A 26,624-nucleotide genomic window follows, 5' to 3' on the forward strand; every position below is an offset into this window, starting at 1 on the left:
AGTTTGCTGTTTTTTAGAAATATATTTCCTCACGAAATATATCAAAAAATTGCAAAAGGATAGTTCAGCTGACGATGACTGATCATTAAAAAAACATTCCAAAATCAAAGATGAATTATCTCAAAATCTGAGTATAATTGATGGTTTCTTTTTAATATTTTACGGCATTGCTTGTTATTACTTTTCTATTATCTGCTTGCTCTTCTTGCTGAGTTATGTCATGAAAATACTTTAGATTTCTCCTGCTGAGAATTGCGAAGGAGTAATTGTTGGCTGGTTTGCTCTTTTTCTGAAACATTTTTGCTCGCGAGATAATTTAAACAATTGTGAAAAGTACAGCTCCATTGATCCTGAAAAAACATTCCAAATCAATTACTATCTCAAAAACTGAGTAACATTTATAATTTCATTAATAATATTTTTACAACATTACTTGTCATTACATATAACGCTGTTTTACATTATTTGCATCCAATAAATGAAATACTTTGCTTTTACAATGGTCACGAAAGATTCGTTATTATGATAAAACGACTCATAAATGTGAACGGCGTATAAATGAGAAACATATAAATAGTGCTTTAACGTATTTCTTTTTATTATATTTTAGAAAAAAATTAAATAGCTCATTAATTTTTTTCGTGATTTGTTTTCTACTGTCTAAAGGAAAAGCATTCTCATGCCATTACAGATAGGGATTGAAATTGATTTTTTTTTAAAAAAAAACAGCTTTAAAAAGTCAAATACGTAGCAAAATAAGGAAACGAGGATTGTAAGAATCCGCCATTATTAAATTTCATTTCACACACCAGCTTTTTCCCCCAAACTTGAAAAAAAACACCTCGAAAGACAGCTAGCAAACATTGAATTCCTCTTACACAGATGGTGCCAAATATCGGTAAATATTGAAGAGAATTGGAATTTTTACGGCTTTTCGATATCAGGGAATTATCTTTCTACGCACTGTTGAGTGAAGATGTTTGAATCAGTGAAGGAGCGTCCTGACAACTTCACTTTCGCAGACGATATTGAAGAGAATATTCTAATTCATTCGGTGACTGGTTACCAGAATCGATTTGGCGGAATTCAGATTTTTTTTAAAAAAGATTGTTCTCTGATATTCTACGATGGGATCGTTTCTTGGGCTTTTATGAGTCGCTTTATTTCTTTCTTGCTTTTAAGTATTTTTTTTTCATACATTCTAACTCTATTCTAAAAAAATTCAACAAAAACGTAGACGGATTACAAAAGAACGAATACTTGAAATCCAATTACGAAAAAAGAAATAGTAAATTAAAAGAAATTTTAGTTCTGATAGAAGCAAGTCTGAATTTACATGACATTGCATTTCTAAAGCAGGTGATATTCTAAACATGCCTTTGCATGCTAAAACATTTAATGTGAATATGTCTATCATGAAGTTACTTCAAAATTTGAAACTAAGCAGGTGGCCACACGTTTCTTATAAGCATGAACTCATAAGTCTCAAGATTTAATAAATTCACTCTACGGTATGTTCGCCAAATTATAAACACATTAAATGATTCTTGAAAGATATTTTTTTATTTCCTCATAAACAAAACATACAACAAGAAAGTATTGTAATAGGACTCGAAAAATAGATTAGAGAAAAATACAACTCCCCACGAGAAAACGAGTTTCTGATCGATCGTCATGTTTCATGTGGGTCACGATGACCTGGTGATAAGATCTTGGCTTCGGAACCGGAGAATTTCAGGAGGAGACCTGATTCCACCTATCTTGTAAGCAGGTCTGGTGCTCATTAAATCCGTAGGGGCTAAACGTCCTCCCACTGGTATGATGCGGAAATATGGAAGTGTGTGCCAGCTCAGATGTCGTCCTCGTCATCTGATCTCGGTTCACAATGACAAGATCCGTCTTAAAATAACCCTTGTCTTGCTTTAAGACTAGGTTTTAATATAACAAAACTAAACCAAACCATGTTTATTTGTTCTGGTCGCTGCTTTGTTTGTTGAGCTGTGGAGGATCTTTGCTGAATAACCTTGGTGAAAGGCAGATCAGGCCTCCTCCAATCATATTCTTAAATGTTTAAATTTGACTATTTTTGGATGTATGAAACAAAATTGTCATTCACTAGCTCACTAGCCTAAACTAGCTGAGAATTGCGGAGGAGTAATTGTTGGCTGGTTTGAACTTTTTCTGAAACATTTTTGCTCGCGAGATAACTCAAACAATTGTGAAAATTTAGCTCCATTGATCCTGAAAAAACATTCCAAAATTTCCGAAAATAAACAAAAACCTCCGTTTTCTAAATAAATTCTAACATTTTCGTTTTTTCGAAGAGTATCACTAATCGAATTTTATTTCAAATAAATCCATAAAACCGGCTCTAGATCCTTCTGAATAGAATAACTACAGCATGAAAATCCTGCCTATCATCCCGCATTTTTCTAGTTTAGAAATATTTATTATGAATAAATCGTTTGTCATTTTCGAAGTCTGACAGACGATCCTCCCTTCTTTTAATGAAAATCCGAAACTTTTATAAGAATGTTCAATATAAAAAGTAACTCTCTAATGTGATGGGCAGGTTTTCTGAATCAAATGCTCAATTGCGAGCTATGAATTGCTTCGCCCTCAATCCAACACAGATAAATCAATTCAATTAATTTGAGATTGCGGCAAACGAACTCTCTTCAGAATCTGGCATCAGCTAATGAAGTGGCGTGTGGCATCGGTGAAATGCCGAACACGGAAAATCTCATTTATCAAGTTATAGGATACATTCCTTGAAACATTGGGTATGGGTTGTTGGAGCCAGTATTGTTAACGGTTCCTTTCTTCGACATTTCTCTTTCTAAAACAAATACGATTCGTCACATTCGATTTTTAAAGCGTGAAAGCTTTTTCGAGTTGAATTTTCAATGGTTAAAATGGTTCTTGTGTTATTTAAAAGACTGATGTTAGTGGTTGTCTGTCACATAAACTGAAAGTACTGTTAGCAGTTATCTGTAGCGAAAAGTAAAATAATACCGATACGCCACCAAAAGGTGGTATTAATTTGAAAAGAAGGGAAACCTTAAATCCTGATAGTCAATTTTATTTACTTTTTCAAATTCGAAAACAAATAATAGACTTAGCCATTGTTTCAATGCCATTTATAACTCAAAGTTTATATTTCATTTATATCTTTTCATTTCTTAAATAGAGTGGGTGCCTAGAGGGCTGTAATCCTCTTAAAAATATCGCTCATACATTATCACAGAATAACCTTAAATCCCGATAATCAATTTTATTTACTTTTTCAAATTCCGAAACAAATAACAGATTTAGCCATTGTTTCAATGCCATTTATAACTCAAAGTTTATATTTCATTTATATCTTTTCATTTCTTAAATAGAGTGGGTGCCTAGAGGGCTGTAATCCTCTTAAAAATATCACTGATATATTGTCACAGAATAACCTTAAATCCCGATAATCAATTTTATTTACTTTTTCAAATTCGAAAACGAATAATAGACTTAGCCATTGTTTCAATGCCATTTATAACTCAAAGTTTATATTTCATTTATATCTTTTCATTTCTTAAATCGAGTGGGTGCCTAGAGAGCTATAATCCTCTTAACAATGTCACTTATATATTGTAACAGAATAACTAATGAAAATTATCTTAGAAATCTCAGGCATATTGCATAGTGCTGAAGAACTTTTTAAAAGAAATTATTATTTATAGTACCATTCCAGGGTTGGTCACATTTTTATTGTTTGATTTTCTCTGACCTTTTCTTGATATTTTAAAGTTATATAAAAAAAAATCCTCTACCTTTTTATGGAAGTATCTAAACTCTTCAGAATGATTTTGTTTCCCTTTCTCTTATGTAATATATATTCCCTTTATGTACAATATATTCTTAACAGTATGTAAAAAATAACTATACTCTATCTTAACTAAAATCAATATGGAATTTTAAAAAAAATTAATAGTCAGAAAACAAAACAAAAAATCATTTTCAATCAAATCAGTATCATTTTTGTAAACATTTCTTCATTTTTTCAAAACATGCTAATCAACATTTATAGTATATTAAAAGACGGGCTTTCTTAGAAATAGTTTTCACAGATTTGCTCATGGAAGATGTAAACAAAAACACAAGCACATTGGCAAAGTATTTAAGAATAAAATGATCTATTTACTTTTTGTGGAATCTTCCTTATTTATATTGTTTACCAATACCCTAATTAAAAAGGAAACAATAATTCAACTACCAAGAAAAAAATTCCATTTACCAATAGTTAATGAAAAAGAGCTGAAAAAAATATTGGCAATTAATGATTGTAAAAAAAAAATCGCCTGCACCGTGGCTGAATGTTTAATTCATCGGTGTCAACAGAGAAGAGTGGAAATTGCTTATAATCACTAAAATTTTCTTTATTACGTAAAAAAATTCTTTTCATTAAAGATTTAAAAGGTAGGAATACATAAATTTTGCCTTTTTTATCGGTTTCAAATACTCTCAATCCTCAGATGCGGTAACCGTACTATTGTGTATGCGTTGTGAAGCGTTGATTTTATCAAAATAAGTGCGAAATTAATATGGAGAAGATATTTACATTATATTTAAAAAATACAATAAACCCCCATTATCAACGGAATTAGGAAGCATAGCAACCATGGATAAACAAAAACAAAAAAATTGAACTAGCAAAACTAACAATAAATAAACAAGTTTCATATTAAAATAGTGCAGATCAAAATGACAAGAAGAAAAATCAGAAATGCAGAAAATGCATCAGTTGGAACAAAAGACAAGGCCTAACAACGAATAATATTGAAATGCACTTATATTATTTGTTACGTATTTCGACAAGGTTAAGTCATAAAAAAATGATAGTCTAGGGTTTCTGAAACGACCAGTACATCAAAATGTACTACAACAATAATGCAATATTTATACTTTTTTGAAAAAATAAGAAATGTAGTTGAAATATGCACTTCTGTAATGTATCAAATAGCAAATTAAACGAACTTAACATATTTAGTATTATTTTAATTTCAGAAACATTTTACTTAATATAAAAAGAAGTTTAAAGATCCGCATAGTTTTAAAAAATAATAAAAATGGAAGAAACTATTGACAGTAACATTTGTGCAATACAATGTTATTTCACATATTTAGAAAAAGATTATATAGTTTCCAATTATCCAAAAAGAAAGAAAAAAAATCTACACAAATAAAAAAATATTTAAAGAAAATATGAGCAATAGCTTTCGATTCTTTCTAATTCATCAAACAGATCCCAAGGAAGTGGGAAAAAATAATTTAATTCTTGTTAGATTATAAAGTTGGGCAATTACATCTAGTTTAAAATAACTGAATAATAATAACATGAAATTCATATTTTGGCAAAATGCAAAAAGATCAAATTCATTCTTGAAAGAGAAATCAGTTCGTTCTCCCGAAATATTCTTGCATTTTTAAAAAAGGGAAATTCCGACTCAACCCTCATGAGATCCACGAGTGTTCAAATTTTTATTTTCAGAGTCCCGCACATAAGCTTTCGGTACTTTATAGTATAGTGAAAAAGAAACGATACGCATTTTCAAAGCTTTATTTCGATTGAAATAACCAAAATTTGCCACATATAAAAAAAAATACCGAGTTTTTAGGCTTCCGCCTAAAGATATGCAGCGTCTAGATAGTTGTCTGTCTTTTTTGTGTCTTAATCCATGAGCGGATAGCCATTGAAAAATTTATTCTGATAATGGGTCACAATTATAGAATATTTTTGCATTGTTTCGAATTTGTACTTAAAATCAAATTTGATTTCACATTTCACTTGAAAATTTAGTCATAACGTGAGATTGTTATGGAAAAACATTTATAAAGACAAAGATAACTGCTCTATAACGGTTAGAATGGACTTTTTTACTTCTTTTTATTCAGGAAAACATCCAAGCAGCATTCCGAAAAGACTGTGCTGAAATTAGTTTGAATTCATTTTTAATAAACATTTTTTTAGTTCCAGCTGAAATGAAATTTAAAAAGATGTTATAGGAAGGAAAAAAAGTAATGATATCTCTCTACTTTGAGTGAAAACATTTTAGACAATTTCTTCGAGCGAGAGACGAACAAATAAGTGCAAACAGAAATAATTTTTCGAAGTATGATTGGATTGTTTTGGGGCGCCATCTATATTTAAAGAAACATACTAAATATCGCAAACCAAATTCTACGTAAAAGTTCCATACAGGTAACGGTTTTCTGTTTTTTGCAGGATTGTGAAAGGATTTCCTCCAGTTTCTCCTTATGTCGGTGTAAGTCCAACGCTCTGCTATTTGCTTCGAGAGAAGAAGCCTTTGTGTTGTTTGCAGCTAGCTCAAGTAAGATAGTTTTTGTTATTTAAAGTAATCAATAATTTAGATAGTTTTTTTTTTTTTTTTTGCTTTGCATTGATTTTTTTTTTATTACATGAAATTCAAATGTTATCTGTGTTTAGAGTTCTTGGTAAAAATGACCTTTACTTTTTGAGACAGATTAGGCCTTAATTTGTCTATGTTAAGTTGGAAGTGGATTCTATCTTGCACTTTTATGAAATATTCATTTAGGATTATGAATTTTTTTCATGCGAATGTATTGAAACATAAATAAGTCAAATAAATTAAAAGAGACTCTTTGAAACGAAATATATTATTTTTTTTAAATTAAAAGTTATATAATTGTTGAAAATTTTAAAATATTTCAAGCGATTTAATTTTAATTTTTTTTTTCATATATCCCAACATAAATTTATTTGGAACAAAACTATGCATGATTTTGTAATACCAATTAAGTTCTAATTTTTTAGGAATATTTATATGTACACTTATTTAATTTCCATAAGAATTGTATGTTTTTCTGAATTAAAATTGGTTTTAATTATCTAAAAACTCGAAATATAAAATGCATTTCTAGTATTCTTTTAATGTTTAAAAAAGTCTTTATTAGCAATTGTAATTAATTTCCTCAAAAATTAAGACATCTGGAACATTTCAAAGATATTTAAATTTAATTAGAATATAATAGTTAGAAAAGTCAATTAAAATGTACTTTTATTCTTCAGGCTCTTCAGACATATGTATTATTGAAAGATATATTTTATAATACTATTTTAGTTGAGTATAAACATATATTTTTGGTCAAGAAACAGTAAAAATAATATTTCATATTTCCGTCCAATTTTGCTTCTTTCAAAGTACACTATTCCTTAAAGCTATGATTAAAAACATACTTATTCGTTCAGGCGGCATCGATATTTTTGGATGAAAAATTTTTGATTAAGAAATAACTGCCCAAATCAGATTGCACTATCTTTGCCTTTTTTTCCACAGTACGTTCGAATTTCAAATGCCTTTTCAATCGCTGTTCTGTGACAAAATATTTGAGATTTTTAAAAATATATTTGGAATATTTTCAACCCTTCATTTTGATTGCGCATGCAATATTCGGCCCTAATAAAAAACACGTGGAAACAGGCTTGGCTCTTTATATACTAAGGAATATCGCTACAAGGCTCAATTTTCTGCTAAAACCTAAAATTTCAGAAATTTAATGAATCACTGACATACATAACATCTCATAAACCTGTCCCTATAAACGCAAGACTCGTCGATATTTTTTGTTATTCTGAATGATAGACAATATTTTGTCAACACAGTAATAATGTAAGAGAGAATTTTGCTTTAGTTAATTGGGAATAGGAAATTTTCCAAATTTGTATATTAAAAGTTATAATACAACAACAATAAAATTGATATTTGTAGATGGTTGTGTGTATTTAAGCCAAGGAAAGATGCTTTCTTGTCTTTTTCTTATTTATTTTTTGCACACACACACATATAACAACACACATGGACGATGATCACACATATATAAGGAAACACATAATATTTACATTTAAAGTAGAAAATGCCGCTAACAAAGATCGAACGAATGATTCTTTTTGCCGCTAACAAAAGAGCGAGCGGTGCCTGCTTGCATTAGTTTCACACCAACTCTCAGGGAGAAGTGTTTACAAAAAAAGCTTAAGTGCGCCTCCCCCACATTCCAAACATACATATGGTTTAGCGCATACTACGCCATCTTTGTTCAGTATTAATCTTTACTGTATGAATAAATATACAAAGAATAAAAAATACAAATAAAATAATTAAATAAAAACAAAATATTATAAATAATAAAATCACATAAACAATATTAGCTTTTATTACTTTTTCGCATACGAAGCATAGAGAACCTCTTATAATCCTCAAAAACTTCGAACTCGAGATTTTGACGAATCCCTACATTTCAGACCTTCCTCAGTTTGGAAAATATATTTTTCCATAGTGGCAGCCTGTCTATGCCAAATATAACTAAAAGAGTGGGGATTCTTAACACGATAACTATAAAACGAAGAAAGCTAGATAGATAAAAATCCATACACAGGTTTAACACTTATATTATAGTCACCTATAAATTTTTGAACCAAATCCAACGAGTGGTTGACCGTCTGTCAGTCTGTGCTTTCAGAAACATCTAAACGCAATAACTCAAAATTGCAACGACATAAATACATCAAATTTGGTGTATGATTTTATGATAACACATATATTTCTGTGTCACATTTTTGCTTCAATCAGTTCAAAAAAACGCATCTAAAACACAATTTCGATTTCCGAGTACTATTAATCGCATGCCAGGGTTTAATCGCCAAAAATTTCGCCAAGAATAACATAACAGATACAGTAAGAGTACTAAATTCATTCTAAAAGTTTATACCGGGGTTTCAAAAATGACCGGTATATTTCAGAAATCAATAAAAACTAAACGGACAGGGATAGAACGCATCTAAAACACAAATTCGATTTCCGAGTACTATTAATCGCATGCCAGGGTTTAATCGCCAAAAATTTCGCCAAGAATAACATAACAGATACAGTAAGAGTACTAAATTCATTCTAAAAGTTTATACCGGGGTTTCAAAAATGACCGGTATATTTCAGAAATCAATAAAAACTAAACGGACAGGGATAGAACGCATCTAAAACACAAATTCGATTTCCGAGTACTATTAATCGCATGCCAGGGTTTAATCGCCAAAAATTTCGCCAAGGATAACATAACAGATACAGTAAGAGTACTAAATTCATTCTAAAAGTTTATACCGGGGTTTCAAAAATGACCGGTATATTTCAGAAATCAATCAAAACTAAACGGACAGGGATAGAACGCATCTAAAACACAAATTCGATTTCCGAGTACTATTAATCGCATGCCAGGGTTTAATCGCCAAAACTTTCGCCAAGGATAACATAACAGATACAGTAAGAGTACTAAATTCATTCTAAAAGTTTATACCGGGGTTTCAAAAATGACCGGTATATTTCAGAAATCAATAAAAACTAAACGGACAGGGATAGAAATATACCGTTTGTTGCAATATGCTTGGGACAACAGTAAATTTTCAGGCAGACAAACTTTCGAAATTAGTTACAATATACAACAACAGATGGCGCTGTAGGCTATTTGAAAGATATAGAAGAAAACGCAGTCTGAGTTCGCTATTCTGTAAGTCGTCTTTCTGATTTAAGCGTGTGCTGTTCACAGATTGCAAGTTTGTTGTGAAAAAATGGTTTATTCCTTAGAGCAAAGGATTTTTCTGGGGTTGGAATTCCATCGCGTAGAACACAGTGTTGTTGCAACAAGACGAAGATTTCAACGAAAGTTTAATGTCACCAAGGAGCCGAAAAGCGATACAATAAAGGATCTGTTTGAAAAATTTTGAAATCGCTAGACATGAACTCCTGCGACTTCTTTCTGTGGGGACACTTGAAAGATCAGGTGAACCGCCACAATCCAGAAACAATTGAACAACTGAAGCAATATGTCTGTTCTGCATGTGAAGCCATCCCGCCTGAGACGTTTATACGGGTTTCTGCTCATTTCCTTCTGAGACTACGCCATGTTATTGCTGCGCATGGTGGATATTTGGAAAATATCGTAGTTTAGACTTTTTTCCAGACTGCAGCGCTATCTGTTGTTGTAAATTGTAACTAATTTCGAAAGTTTGTCTGCCTGAAAATTCACTGTTCTCCCAAGCATATTGCAACAAACGGTGTATTTTTAACGCTACCCGTTTAGTTTTTATTGATTTTTGAAATATACCGGTCATTTTTGAAACACCCGGTATTTCATAACTATTGTTCGCAATGCCATACAAGGCGTTCGCTAGGATAACACCTTTATTAGAGAGTGCGCGAGAAAGTTTGGGGAAGACTCATCCCACTGGCTCGAAAGGAATTTTTTAAAAATGCTAATAAACGAATATATTCCTCGGTCACCTTCTTTCGAATAATTGTAATCCTTACCAATTAACCATCAGAATTGAGAAACCGCTCCCGTTATTTTCGCTTCGATATTTTCGGCTCAAACAAAGATGGCTAGACGAGATATATACTTTGTTTGACTTTCACACCCATTTTCACACGGCTTTTATTCACCAGCTGCAGTTTGGCTTCCTCATTCCTACAGCAGTTTAATCTTATCTTCAGGAACACGCTCACTATCCGAAATAACGACTCACTTGCGTAGAAATTTTGTTGTGTGCATTAAAACATATTGAACTGGTTTCATAGCATTTCGGACTTCGCAGAATAATATTATATGATAATATTAAATGAAGAGCGGATGGGTAAGATAAATATAAGTGAATTCAGTACTTCATAAGCAGTAGTACTATAGCAGCAGTACAGTAAGCAGTAGTTCTTCATAAGCAGTAGTACTATAGCAGCAGTACAGTAAGCAGTAGTTCTTCATAAGCAGTAGTACTATAGCAGCAGTACAGTAAGCAGTAGTTCTTCATAAGCAGTAGTACTGTAGCAGCAGTACAGTAAGCAGTAGTTCTTCATAAGCAGTAGTACTATAACAGCAGTACAGTAAGCAGTAGTTCTTCATAAGCAGTAGTACTGTAGCAGCAGTACAGTAAGCAGTAGTTCTTCATAAGCAGTAGTACTATAGCAGCAGTACAGTAAGCAGTAGTACTGTAGCAGCAGTACAGTAAGCAGTAGTTCTTCATAAGCAGTAGTACTGTAGCAGCAGTACAGTAAGCAGTAGTTCTTCATAAGCAGTAGTACTATAGCAGCAGTACAGTAAGCAGTAGTTCTTCATAAGCAGTAGTACTGTAGCAGCAGTACAGTAAGCAGTAGTTCTTCATAAGCAGTAGTACTATAACAGCAGTACAGTAAGCAGTAGTACTTCATAAGCAGTAGTACTATAGCAGCAGTACAGTAAGCAGTAGTTCTTCATAAGCAGTAGTACTATAGCAGCAGTACAGTAAGCAGTAGTTCTTCATAAGCAGTAGTACTATAGCAGCAGTACAGTAAGCAGTAGTTCTTCATAAGCAGTAGTTCACACTTTCTCTCATACTATAAAGAAAGTATTGTAATCGTCAAAATCTACAAAATCGAGATTTGGACGAATCACCGCGTTTTATACCTACCTGAGTTTCATAAACTCCTTTTTAAGATTGCCTGTCTGTTTGTGACAAAGAAAACTCAAAAACGCTTTGAGCTACATGGATGAAATTTGGTTTTTCGGTCTTCACAACTAATTTGTAGATTTCAATCAAATTTTGAACAAACTCTATTCAGAGGAAGTCTGTCTATCCGACTATTCGAATATAAATTAAACACTATAACTTTAAACTGAAGAAAGCTATATTCGGTACACAGATTTAGTATCCGTATTTTAAAGAGATTTTAGACCTGGATAGCCTGGTTGGTAGGGCGTTGGACTCGCATCCCTTAGGTTGTGAGTTTGAACCCTGCCGGCTGAAGACTCTCCGCGTGTGTAGTGGCTGGCGCACGTATAAATCTGCCGTGGTCACAAAGTCCTCCATATAGAGAGCTATTCCATTGGTACTGGTTCAGAGGTGATCGTTCTCTGTTTCAGATCTAATTTAAGATCTGTGGATGAGTGAAAGAAACGCATGAATGAAGTCCGCCCCTTAAAAAGGATTGGCCCTAGTTGGAGGTACTGAAAAAACAAGAGACGCTCACTCGGCTGAAATTGCTGACAGATAACTGTCAGTGGGCTTGTAAAGTGCCATAAGTCACAACAACGCACACAAAGAGATTTCAAATCATGTGCCAAATCCAAAAAAGGTTTGAATGTCTATTTTTCTGGCGGTCGTCTTTTTTTCAGAGGCATGTAAGCTCATAAGTATAACCTATTAACCAAAGAAAATATAAACTTAAAAACGTAATGATTTAATTATATCAAATTTTGTATGTGATTTTGTAACTACAAATGTAATTCAGTATCAAATTTTGGTTTTAATTTCGAATAAGACAGAACAGAAATTTGATATTCGTAGATTATTAACCGCATGTCTCTGGGATTAATTGTCAAGACAGGATGACACGATATATTCAGTGAAAATGCTAAATACACACCGTAAATTAATATTTTATTACTATAGTACGCCAACATTAAGCAAACCGTTCTTTGCCTTACTCAAGGTTCATAATTGTTTCCGGGGGGGGAGGGGGTAACATTTTTAATAGAGTGTATGAGAGAAAATTTTGAAAAGACCACTCTAGCAGGTTTATTTTCTAGTATACTATACCAATTGAGGGGAAGTATTGTAATCATTAAGAAATTCGATTTCGTCATTCGTCCAACATAACGGAATTATGCTTATTTGCGAACAAAGTAATTCAAAAACGCTTAAATTACACGATGGAAAGTTGTGTAGTTTTATCGACTTTAATTAAACTTACAATTTTTTATCGAATTTTGAACGAAATTCATTAACGTCTGTCTGTATGTCCAAGTGTAGTTGAACACGATATCTGCAAACAGCATTGTGGATAAAATTTCCTTGACACTCTAATCATCTAAAACGAATATACGTATCTAATTTTGAGTCAAATCCGTCTAAGAATTGATTATGTGTCGATTTTTAAAGCGATAGTTGCAAAAATGTAATGACTTAGATAAATAAAATGTAGTATGGTATTTTGTTATTAAAATTTTAAAGTATTTCAAATTTTGGTCTAAATGAGTCGGAAAAAAAAGGCGCCCAAAATGCATACTGGCTCTTTTTAACTCTATCACGAAGTATAAAATGCTTTGAGCGGTCATTTGCTCCAACAATTTTGGCATTTAAAATGAAGCTTTTTATCTTATTTTGAATCAAATCTATCAAAGGATTAATAGTGCACCAATCTGTATTTCATATGCATGCCAACGCATTAATTCAAAAATGCGACACCATAAGTAAGTGACATCTGGTATGCGACCTCTTGACTATAATGATTGCCTTTTGTCAAATTTTGGTCCGAAATATACACTATTTTCCAATAAGTATTTGGACACCCATGCAAAAGAGGATACCTGCGATCCTGATCTATGTCAAGCCTTCTATACTTAAATATCGTGTAGGAAACATCATTGACATGAGTCGCGTGAAAGATGCCACAGAATTCAGAGCTATCTGACTTCGAGAAAACTGTTGGGATGTCTGTTGGAAAACTATCCGACTGTTGGATGTCATAGAAATGGCCGATCCTTAAGAGACGCATCTAGTGAGTTAAACATTCCAAAATCGACAGTGATTAAGAAGTAGAAGGTGAGTGGTGATTGTCGGCATGTGCCAGGTAAACCGACGGTATTAAAAGACAGGGCTTGACGAGTGCCGCCCAAAGAAATTCTGAAAATCCACACCAAACCGATGGTTCACATACTCCATAACAGAGCGGTTGGATTATTGTTTCAATAAATGCCGACCTCAGGGAAGCAGATTTGCTTGGTTCCCATGGTCATGATGCTTCCCATAAGCCTTTGATTACAAAATTCAACCGCTCTGTTCGGTTGAAGTGACGCAAGTGATGCTCTAAATCGGACCGTGGATGAGTGAAAACACGTTTTGTGAAGTGATGAATCAAGGTTCAATCTCTACCAGTTGGATTTCAGATTCTGGGTTTGATGCCCGCCTTTTGCCAGAATGCTTTGCGATTACAGTAAAGTTTGGTGGAAATGGAATTATGGTTAGGGGTTGTTTCTTATGGCATGAACTGGGACTTCTGATTCTAATTCATGGTACGCTCAATGCTTACTTCTACTCCACTATTTTAGACAACAATATTCTTCCTGCGCTGAGGCAATTTTACGAATTGGATTACTGTTATTTCCAGGATGGCAGAACCACTTGTCATGTTGCGAGGCGCATAACAAGGCACTTGTATGATGAGAATGGGGTAAACCGACTGGACTGGACTGCTCAGAGTCCAGAATTGAATCCTATAGAAAACCTCTGTGACGTGTTGGATGGCCGAATTAAGTTGTACCGCAACCGTTCAAAATCTGTAAAAAAAACTTACATGCCTTATTCAAGCCGAATGGAAGAAAATGCCACTATCCATTCTCCAAACACTGGTGGAAAGAATGCCCCGGAAGATTAAGGCTGTAATTGCCTCAGGTGGAGGCTCTACTAACTATTGAATACGAATAATTTGCATTTATCTCTTTTACAGATGTTCAATTGCCTATTGGTAGATAGTGAATACTTGATTTTCTGATACTCATGTATAAACCAATCAATCGCCAAAAAAAAGTTCTCAAAGATTACACTCTACATTCAATAAAAACACCCTATTCATGCAAAATATTGATTGCCCGTATCTGCCATGCAATTAATACACAAATATTGGTTTCCTTTACTATACTATGAATTTTAAAAATCTCAAGTGTAGGACTCCGAAAATAAAAATTTTGAGAATTTATGGCGTTCACGACTTTGCTCAAGGTCTATATGTCTTATGCAGAAGTGGGCCAGGATAAAAGTTTTATTTGAGAGTTTGAGGAAGCGTTTTGAGGAAATACTGACTTTAGTTTACATTTAATGCATTGTCTTTTGCATGATTCAAATAATTTTTTTCTCAGTTCTACGAATAATGCCCTGCCTTTTTATGATTCAAATAATTTTATTTCGTTACACATAATTTTTTTTTATTTATTCAAATAATCTTACTTTTTTTGTCATCGTTTAAATTATGCTAATAGAGCCTCACCTTCCTTTTCCTCTCAACAGGTGTGCGTCCACTGCTCGTTCCGCAATGCCAAAGAGTACAACTGGCCCAGCAGGTGCATCATCCTGGCGGCCGACTTCGCTTCCAATGGTATCTACAATTTCATTGTTCCTCTCCGCGCTCACTTCCATCTGCCGCAGACGCTCAGACCAATCATACTACTGCTCGAAAGGAGGTAAGCACTTCCCATCATCGTACTCATTCAAAGTTCGCATAAAAAGAATCTGAAGGCCACTTTGACATAGTCCTTTAGAAGTCTTGTAGGCTGTGATGGCCAGGTGATCCGATCTCAGTTGCCGTGTAGGCGAATTTGGTACAAGTTAAATATGCCACCGTGGAACAAATATCCTCCCGCTGCTGTGGTATGGAAGTTTGGACAGGGGATAATAACTCAGGCTTCGCCCTCGTCATCTGATCGAGTTTCAAAATTACGAGGACCGTTCCAAAATAGCCTAAGTGTTGTTTTCAAACGAAACACTAATGTTACTAAACTAAACTATAAGGTGCTGTCGGAAGCCGCATTAGTGTATATGAATTAACCTCTTTCCTGGTTATGTCAGGTTTCCTGGTTAACTCAGTCGTCCAAAATGTGTCGAAAATAATCATCACGAGTTAACACGTTCACTGTCACGTGTCTCACCTGTGGTGCACCTCCATCTAATTGTACCGAGCCATTTTTCTAACTAGATGACCTCTTCTAGTCCCTCTTTTCTACTATAGTTAACATTTTAATGGCTATCTGTGCAATAAAACGTTTCCGGAGACTATCAGTGTTTTTGAAGAATTATTTAAAGAAAATTTATGTAAATTCATGATATAATTCAACATGTAAGAACATACACATATAAAATACCATATGCACTTATATTTGTATTTATATTAGTTTATTGTTATTTACTTTGTATATCGTATTTTTTACCTTAGATTTATATCGCTTTTTTATCTCTATAAGTTTAGCCTATTATAGCATTAAGAGGGTGCTCAGTTGTCATTTCATTTAATTGTCCACTATTATCTGCAAAAAGTATAATAATTCTTTTTAGTCATTGATTTCATCTTCTCATGAGCTCTGTTTTCACTTTATAATATTATAAAATTCTGAAACAAACTTCAAGCTAAAGACATAGCATCTTCTCATAAATTATGCAAAAATATAAGCACTTCTCATCTTTTTTACTTTCTCACACAGGAACTTATATAAAAAGAAAATATTATAATGATCTTTTTTTTAATTCGACTTCAAGGTTTTGACAAATCTCCACTTATCAGACCTCCAATAACTATATTTTTGAAATTATATCTGCCTCTCGCTCTATTTTTTGCAAACTCGATAACTTAAAAAACACTTTGAGCTGTGTAGGGGAAATTTAGTGTGCCATATTTACTCCAAATTTGTAGATTTCTATGAAATTTAGAATTATGTCTCTTCTTATGAATTTTGTGTGTCCGTTTATACAAATGTAAGCGAAAGCTGCAAAATGCACAGATCTAGGCGGATAAAATTTGGTACATAATTTTAATATTTAAAGTATATATCCATGCCGAATTTTTAATGAAATACGTGTTGAGGTTAATAGTCTGTCCGTCTATACATTCGTATGCGTGTAAACGTTCAAAATGTAAAAATCCGTAAAATAAAAAACATTCAATTCTAAAATGTAATTATTTAGATAAATAAAATGTAATATGTGACCTTGTTACTACAAGTATAAGTATCTTCTAAATTTTGGTTTTAATCAGTCGGAAATGATCTCTCACAATTCACATTCAGCTGTCTTTATTATACTACGTAATACAAAATGTTCATCTACGGGACTCTGAAAATAAAACAGTGAGCACCCATGCCCAAGAACTACAATGTTTTGTCGAGAAGAGGAAGAATGAAACATTTTTAGCGAGTATACAAAGTTTCGGGGCGATCATTCAAGCTGGTTTAATCTTGCTGTAAATTTGACATGATAAATACAGCGCATTCAATATATATATATATATATATATATATATAAAGGGTGTTTATAAAGTCTCGGACCCTTTTTGATGTTTAATAACTCATAAAATAATGAAGATATAAACAAACTTATGGCATTTATCGATGGAATAACTCATATATTTTCCTTTTCAGGTTTGAATATTTTTACTTTTGTAAATATCGTCTGCGCGTGTGGTTAATTTCAGATAATTTCATTTTCCAGCCTAAATATCTGTACTTTTCTAAATATCGTCTGCTTATTAATTGCATTTTTCTCTCTTTTGTTTTTGTCAACTATTGCAATGTTATGTTTACTTTTGATGTGTTTGTTCTATGTAGTACTTTTGTATGTGATGTTTTATTCGAGAGGATATTAAGGAGAATGCATACACCACAAGAGAAAGCACAGATTTTATGGTGGTTCATAGAAATGAAATCGATAGTGCAAGCACAGAGAAATTTCAGAAGAATTTACCAAAAAGATCCTCCATCCAAAAACAGCACCTTGCGGTGGAAAAAGAATTTTCTAGAAATTGGAAGTATCGAAGATAAGAAACGTTCCAGACGTTCTTGCACAAGTGATTTTGATGTTGAGCGTGTCAGAGAGACATTTTTACACAATCCTAGAATATCTGTGAGATCAGCGGCAACAGAATTGGATATGCCAATTTCGACGGTGTGCAAGGTTATTAAGAAAAAATTAAGACTGCATGCATACAAAGTTCAAATTGTTCAAGTTTTGGAACCGAACGATAGGCCTAGGAGGATGGCCTTTGCAACAGATATGCTAAGGAGGATAGAAGATGCTGCTGATTTTTTGAAGAACATAATGTTCTCCGATGAAGCATCCTTTCATGTTTCTGGCATTGTTAATCGCCATAATGTGCGCAAATGGCTCTGTGGATGCCGACATGCTTGTCGCTACCTGGCGTGAAATTGACTATCGACTTGATATTCTCCGTGCGACGAAGGGGGCACACGTGGAAGTTCATTGACAAGGGTCATGAAACTTTTTGAGTCTATTTAACCATTTATGTTATTAATTTAAATCTATCTTTATTATTTTATGAGTTATTAAACATCAAAATGGGTCCAGGACTTTATAAACACCCTGTATATATATATATATATATATATATATATATGAAACGGAGTATTTTGTTTTTACTTTATCTTTAAAATAATTCGAACATTTTTTTCAGGCCACATGAAGCTTTTCTGGATGCGATTTCTTGGTTTCCATTAGTGTACTGGATGCAAGGATCAATCGATAAGTGAGTATCTTAAAAATGATCAGAAGTTCTATTTGGAATACTCAGCCCAGGCATTTGAACTGCGGTATTTGGTAAGAAGTCAGACTTCTGCCCTCGGGTGCTCAGGGGTCTTTACCCTCAGAAGCTACTGCGCAAATAAACTTGGCTTAATAGTCACACGACAAATATATATAGATGCCGTTCTGATGACTAATCACTGAAAGCGGCTAGTAAATACTTTACATAAAATGAATACACCATAAATTCCAAAAAAATATGAAAATGAATCAGTTAAAATTGAATCTAACACTTTTAAAGAAGGTATGTGAATTTAATATTGATAATAGTTAAATTATAAAAAATAGGAAGACCATAGAAAAACTCAAAAACTTTATATAAGGGCTTTTGTTTTAGTTTATACAAGTTTTAATGGCTGCTCCTACCTCATATAATTTCACTTGTATCAACAGAATTGGAATGAATAGTGATATGAGTCAGTTCTGTGATGGTATTGCATATAATATTGTTACAAATCTGTAATTTTGCTATCCGTCACGGCGTGCTGAGCTTGGCGACCATTTGGCGACTTGGCGTTGAATTTGGCGAGTTTGGCGACTAAATAGATAAAACCAGAAAGTTCGAGAAGTTTCATGATCCATCCAGTAATAACAGAGATACACTCAGATACGCCCTGATTGGTCAGAAGATTCTAGCCCCTCCTCCCGGAACTATAAAAGACGGGCACTCAGAAGCTACGAAGAAGAAGTGTGTGTATCGGTGGAAATTGTGTGTGTGAGAGTGGTCGTAGTCGCCGACGAGTAAAAAGACTAGAGGATTAGCAAGCAAGCAAGTTGCTGAACTATTAGAGATTAAATGCATTACGATTGATCGACGGTATTTTGCTGTATAGAAAAACTTATACAAACAATATACAAGAGCTAGATAAATCTGGAACCAAAGTGAATTATCATTTCTATGTGCAACAACTTGAATGATTGTGAGACATTCCCTTTCAATGATTTCAGCCTGGACGATCTCTTGCGTTCCGGCATCAACCTAGCGGACAGCGTGGTGGTGGTAAACAAGGAATCCACGAACTCGGCGGAGGAAGATTTCTTAGCCGACTGCAACACAATTGTGGCCGTCCAGACGATGTTCAAGTAAGTTTTATGTCATGTTTATCACGTGAATGATTTTTCAAGTAAAACTTTTAATACTTTAATGATCGCACGTCTACGCAGTCACTTCCATCTACAGCAAGACATTCAGACCAATCATACTACTGCTGGAAAGAAACTAAACACTGCTCATCATCGTACTCTTTTAAAACTGTTATGAAGTAGGCAGAAAAAATGGGAACCTAAAAACCACTTTCCATTGCGACATCCCTATAACATGTTGCAAGTGGCCAATAACATGTTGTAATAAGCTTTCAACAATAATCTTTCGAGCCGGAGGGCATCAGCTTCGAAACCTGATCCCAGTAAAGATTCGCCCAGTATGCGGATATGGCGCACGTTAAATATAACGTTGTGGGCTAAATGTTGCCCTATTGATATGGAAATTTGAAAAGGGGGTGTCGTCCTCTTCATCTGACTGGGTTCAAAATTACGAGGGCCTTTCAAAAGTAGACATGGTTTTCCTTTCAAATAGAAAGTTAATAAAAACTAAACTATAAGATGCTGTAGGAACCTACATTACTCCGTATGAATGAACCGCTTAGTGCGAACAAGTTAGTGCGTTCACTGTCACGTGTCTCACCTGTGGTTCAGACTACTATCTAAATGTACCGAGCCATCTACCTCATTAAATGACACTTTTCTCTAGTCTAGTCAACATTTTAATAACTGCATGTCTACGCAGTCAAACGTTGCCAAAAGATCGGCTATATTTTTGAAGAATTTATTTAAAAAATTTATATAAATTCACGAAATAATTCAACATATAAGAATTTATGCATAAAATTAAAAAAAACAATAACAGCACATTTAATACAACAAATTTTACATTTTTCCTTTGTGTGATCATTTTAACTCTTTGCAGACGGAAATGTAATTGGATGCCTAATTATTCACTTAATACAAAGACTTGTTTACTGCTCCGGATAATAAATATATATAATTGTTTTCAGTAGAATCCTCCAGTTTAATTAGTTTTCATCATCTTACTACTCTGCAGGTATTTTTAACAATCAGAATTAAATAAATAAAACATCAAAATGATTCACCGTCTTAAATGGTGAGTGAAAGTCACCATCCGACCTGAAAGTGTGAAAGCCAGGCAATAAAATAATAATCACCTAAAGTCAAAGGCGTAGCAATGAAATAAGAAGCTAATAACAATATACACACCTGTTTAACCCTTTGAAGGACCATTTTTTTCTAGTCATATTATGTTAAAATATTTTAGGCTTGAAATTAGAATAAGAAAAGGGATTCATTTAGCTTATTAGATAAATTTAATTTGATTCATTCATTAATTTGGTTAATTAATAATTAAGTAACAAATCAAGACACATCATTTTGTGTGAGATAAAGAAATGAAGTATGTTAGTTTCTGACTTACTAAAAAAATGTGTCAGAACTGATACCAACGTACATAATTTCATAAAAGGATTTATAAATTTGGTGGGAAGCATATTTCCCACGGCCCTAGAAAGGGTTAAGTTCATCAATCGTCACACTGCGGCAGTGGTCAAGCATACCTTTGGTGGTAGCATCATACACATATTGTGAGAGCAGATACTAACGGATGTTCCGGATATCATACAGGTTGTATGACCGACCATTAAAGTGTTAATAACCAAAAAAAATCTTCATTTTTGGACTTAGTGGTCTTGAGCTACAGTTTCTTATAAAGTTATTGTTATTAATGGATTTTTTTTTTTTTTTACCTCAGGATGTTTCCCAGCGTGAGGATAATAACTGAGCTGAGTCAGTCCAGTAATATGAGGTTCATGCAATTCAGAGCTAACGACACGTACGCACTGCACCTATCCAAGATGGAAAAGGTGAGGACAAAATTTATATTCCAATTCTCTGTCAGATTCAAATACTTCTTTTAACACGATGGCATCATATCTGCAAAATTCAGACATCAATAACCTTATGTTCATTCCGTTCTTTCGTAAAAACGCTAAAGAAATTGTGTCACCTAGACGTGATAACTACAGAAACTTAAGCAAGAGAAGCAAGTTCACTCATTGCTTCTCTGACTTATTTATTTGTATTATTTACTAGTATTTACATATTTTTAAAATTTTTTAATCTAAATTTATTTTATTAATTATTTTTTAAAATTTATATTATATATAAAAAATATATTACTTATTGCCGAGTGGAAACAGTCAAATGTAGACAAACCATCATTTAAAATTCAGACTGAATCACTGAGTGCCCTAACGGCTTAGGCTAGGTCGGAGTTATATATCTACCAAAGAGTACTGACTTTCTCAAATCTCACAGCAAGTTATGTAGAAATCGATTATTCCTCGTTGCCCAAAAGTATGCATTTGAAATGACAGAGATTTTAATTCAGTATTTTCTTTATACCACCGCCTTTGGTGGCTTGTTTGCTCGATCAGATGACATTTTAGATTGTTAAATGTTTCATATAGAATGCATGTATATATATAACTAGCCGCCTTTGGCGACCAGTCGGTTCGCCAATCTTAATGTTCGTTTAAATTTTAATAATTAAATATTTTACGCAATTCCTACTTTAATAGATTCTTTATCAAAATATTTTAAACTTCAAATTTTGATAGTCATATAATTCACTCATAATATTATAAAGGTCTTCAGTCATCACTCATAATAATATAAAGGCCTTCAGTCATAACGTAATATGTATCTCTCTCATTTTCTGTTAGCACCCGTAGAATTTATGCTTTAAATTAAAGTGGAAAGAATTAATCTGCAATTAATATAATAATATTTTTTGCTGAAACAAAGCATTTTTTTTTATAATATGATTACTGATAACAGAGTCACTGAGTGTTTAAACTTTATGGGCACTAAAGAATATCTTTTTTAATTTATGTAATATCTCAAGAATTTGTCAACAAAATTTTCTCAGATTCATCATGAACAGATCGATTAATTAACAATGTTTCATTTTAAATGCATCAAACACTAAGAAAATAAAATGAATCGTTTAAAATAATCGGTCGAAAACAGGTTTTAAAAAACGATGTACTTAAAACTATAAGCATATACAAAAAAATATATAACTAACATAAATACAATTTAATTACAAAAGCACGCAACTAACCTAAAAATAATTTAAATCTGGAATCGTGAGTTGATAATATTGTCAACAATCAGAACACAATACGCATGCTTGAATTTTCAACGCCAGTTACGGTAACGCAAATGCGTGAATTTTTCTACGCAAGTTGGGGTAACGCTATGCAGATTAGAAATTTTTAATTTCCTTTATTCTGTGTTATTTTAATTCAAAAGTACTTTAGAATGAATCTGAAAGGTCGATTAATTAACAATGTTTAATTTTAAATGCATAAAATATTTTTTTAAAAAAATAAACAGAATAGTTTGAAATAATCGGCCGAAAAATGTTAACCCTAGCCTCATTACTGTTGGAGAAAAAAACTGAAGCCTTACTCATTTGGCGTTGGGGAAAATGAAAAGATTTTTTGGAGGGAAAGTTAGTTTTTAATTAATAATTAAAATTATAATTAACAATTCAAAAAAAGGGACCCTAGGTGCACATTCCCGACCTCTAAGGTATACCTGTACCAAATTTGGTAGCTGTAGGTCAAATGGTCTTTTCTGTAGAGCGCCAACACACATACACACAAACACATTGAGCTTTATATATACTGTCATTGATACATTAGTCTGTTGCAATAATTAAAAATTCATTTACAAAATGAAATCAGTTTCAGAAACATTTATTAAATAATGATAAGCATTGTGGCTGAAGTGAATGATAGCTGAGTTGATGATAGCTGACATAACTTGATACATATATGCAGTTTATTAGTAAAGAAATGAAGAACTGAAACAATTATTTTAACCATTTTTTATTATCATATCTTCAATAATTTATATAAAAAAAGATTAAATTTCTTTTAGCATACAAATGAGTTACTATTTTTTTATTATCCGATTAGAGGAACTTATTATTGGCTAGTTCACTTACCTTTTTTACGATATCCTTAACAAAAGAAATAAAATCATTTAATTGAAAATTCAATGAAGGTAACAAATGTTATTGCCGTACAACATTTTTCATAGTAAACAGTCAGATAAAGAATCGGAATTCATTCAAAACGAAAAGTAATAATTATCCGTGTGCACCTCCAAGTATTTTCCCAAACTTCTTTATAATTAAAAAAAAGCAGAATTTTAGTATGTTATATTAATCAGTGATCCGTTAAAACGTTTGTAATTAATCATTTTCAAATAAAATATCTTATTTCTGAGAATTTCCACCTTGCACAGTAATACAAAATTCAAACATAAGATCGTGATACTTTATCCGTTGCAACGTATCAAATTTATTGTATGCATTAAAAAATAATTGTGGAAAATGATATCTTATTCCTGAGAAACGTTTTCGGATAGGATCATAAATAATTCGAACATTCGGAATCGAAACGTAACGCAAATGCGTAGAGTTTTTCTACGCCAGTTGGGGTGACGCTATGCAGATTAGAAATTTTTAATTTTCTTTATTCTGTTTTATTTTAATTCAAAAGTACTTCAGAATGAATCTGAAAGATCGATTCATTAACAATGTTTCATTTTAAATGCATCAAACATGAAGAAAATTAATAGAATCGTTTCAAATAATCCGCCGAAAAATCTTAAGCCTAGCCTCATGACTGTTGGGGAAAAAACTGAAGCCGTACTTATTTGGCGGCGTTCCACCCCTACAACGTACACGAAGCACATCGTTGGTGGTACTTATTTGGCGGTGGGGAAAATGAAAAGATTTTTTTTTGGCGGGAAAGTTAGTTTTTTTGGCGGTGGGGAAAATGAAAAGATTTTTTTTTTGGCGGTAAAGTTAGTTTTTAATTAATAATTAAAATTCTAATTAAAAATTCAAAAAAGGCTATCCTATCTTTTAAGTTAGATCAAACTGCACACGGTGTGCAAATTTGATTAAAATCGGTTAAGTAGTTTAGGAGTCCATCGCGGACAAACAACGTGACACGTAATTTATATATATTAAGATATTAAAATGCATCTTGTAATTAAAAGTTTTGAATCCAATTGAGTCAGCTGACTACAAGTGAAATTGTGTATATATTACGAAATAAAAGTGGAAATGAAAATTGTACTACATAGTTAATAATTAATAAAAACATGTAACTGAATGTTTTAATTCCATAATAATATTTAAAACATTGTATCAAAAATAATATTAAAAGTAAGGTAAACACCACAAAAATGAAATTATCATCATTAAAAAAATAATTTTTTTGATTTTAATATAATTCAGAGACATTTTTTATAAGATATGAACATCCCTTTCCATAATTCAAAACAAATATTCATCTGGCGATGATTTAAAGCTTATTTTTGCTCATGCTTCACTCTCTGTTTGAAGTCTGCTTCTTGATTTCTTTTAAATATTTTTTCCTCTGCCTGAGTGAATCTGTGGCAACACGGCGAACACCCTCCAGAACATTTCTAATAATATTTTGCACTTCCATTCATTATCTAAGCGAAACATTCAGTGAAGCAGTTTCCAATTCGAATGATCGTTAGCTTACATTGACGGTTGCCATTCGACAATAAGTAATAAGATCGATTTCTGTGCCACGTACGTTAATATTTTATATACATAACTAAAAATCTAAGTACTTCTATTTTAATCATAGTCATCTTTTATCTTGAAGTATTTTTACTCCAATAATAATAAATAACGTAAACGTTTTACTACCATTTATCCTTTCTTTGTAATATCAAATATTCTGATATTTTTCCTATGAAGCTTCCGTCTTAAAATGCATTCGTTTTTCTTTAGAGTGAACGCGAAAGAGGATCTCACATTTCGTATATGTTTCGTTTGCCGTTCGCTGCTGGAAGTGTTTTCAGTGCCAGTATGCTGGACACCTTATTATATCAAGTAAGCATCCTATTTCTTTCAATATATTAAACATTATGAAAATGTAACATTTCTATGTGTAAAAGTCTATCTATATATTTGGAATGAAGTTTTTTTTAGTTTCTTTTTGCAATAATTTTAACCATTTTTTAATGTTAATTTCATGTCTTATCCTTGCCGGTGTCCTGGCATAAAGGTAGCGCATCTTCCCCGTGATCTGGGCGTCCCGGGTTCGAATCCCGGTTCGGGCATGGTTGTTCTTCATTTGTGTTCTATCTGTAAGGTGTGTGAATGTGCCTCCCCCCCCCCCTGTAAAAAGAGGTTGTGCAAGCGAATGTGGGAGTTTCATCTTCAAATGAGCAAGAAGTCAGACTTCTGCCATCGGGTGCTTAGGGATCTCTGCCCTCAGAAGCTACTGCACCCCCTTTCTGTGATAACGCGGACACGACATCATCATGTCTTATCCTTATGAATCAACAAAAAAAATGTTACTTTGTATTCTTGCTCTGCTTCTTAATTTATAAAACCAAATCTGTTTGGTAAAATCGTCTTAATTAATACAAACTGATTAAAAAAAATTATATCTGACTGGGTAAGTTAGCAAGTGTCATTCTTGCTATGTGCGTAGCAATTGATTTTATACGTTATTACCTGCGGAATTGCAAAATAATTTATTTTGTGCCAAGTATGAATAGGTGTAACAATAATTTAAAAAATTACAGTGATAGTGTCAGTAATGATTGTAGTTTTGGGAGAAGACATAAAAAACGTGTATCTTGCGAAGATTCAGTTGATGATGAAAGAAGTGTGGCTGATACATCAACATTTGAAAAGAAGGATAATGAGTGGAATTGAATTCCTGCCGGAATGTATCGAAATTAAACAACGCTTTCTTTTATATCTTTCATTTTTTTCTACATATTAATTCTCTCTATCTATAAATACTCTCATTATCAGGTATGAAGTGCTTTCTGAATACTACGTCAATATACCGTCATAAAATTATATGTATGCTTGTAATGATATTTTAAAATCTAATTTAAGTCTTAATTTAGCTCATATCAACCTCATTCTAAAATGATCTTTTATTTCCTCATCCAATTCCACTTTCTGTTTATTTAATTCTACCAGCGCTCTATAAAACTGTTCACTTCAGCAGGTTCTCACGCTCCGAGTGAAGGGATAAAAATTCTTAAGGTTTCTTTTAAAGATGCCTAAATGTCCCTTTCCTAA

The 26,624-nt window shown here is 32.8% G+C and overlaps 1 protein-coding gene across 1 annotated transcript in view; it reads left to right on the forward strand.

Annotated features, from left to right (window-relative positions):
* LOC129957325 (potassium channel subfamily T member 2-like) overlaps positions 1-26,624 on the forward strand; it is a gene marked incomplete at its 5' end in the record, with an annotated part of 365,616 nt that overhangs the window by 329,546 nt on the left and 9,446 nt on the right. The window contains 6 exons of the mRNA XM_056069596.1: positions 6,260-6,365; positions 15,095-15,267; positions 18,264-18,335; positions 19,340-19,474; positions 21,213-21,324; positions 25,311-25,412. Of these exons, the coding sequence (XP_055925571.1) occupies positions 6,260-6,365; positions 15,095-15,267; positions 18,264-18,335; positions 19,340-19,474; positions 21,213-21,324; positions 25,311-25,412 (700 nt within the window). The remainder of the gene's footprint in view (positions 1-6,259; positions 6,366-15,094; positions 15,268-18,263; positions 18,336-19,339; positions 19,475-21,212; positions 21,325-25,310; positions 25,413-26,624) is intronic.

The sequence above is a fragment of the Argiope bruennichi genome, chromosome 11 (assembly GCF_947563725.1).
Source record: "Argiope bruennichi chromosome 11, qqArgBrue1.1, whole genome shotgun sequence".
Taxonomy (NCBI): domain Eukaryota; kingdom Metazoa; phylum Arthropoda; class Arachnida; order Araneae; family Araneidae; genus Argiope; species Argiope bruennichi.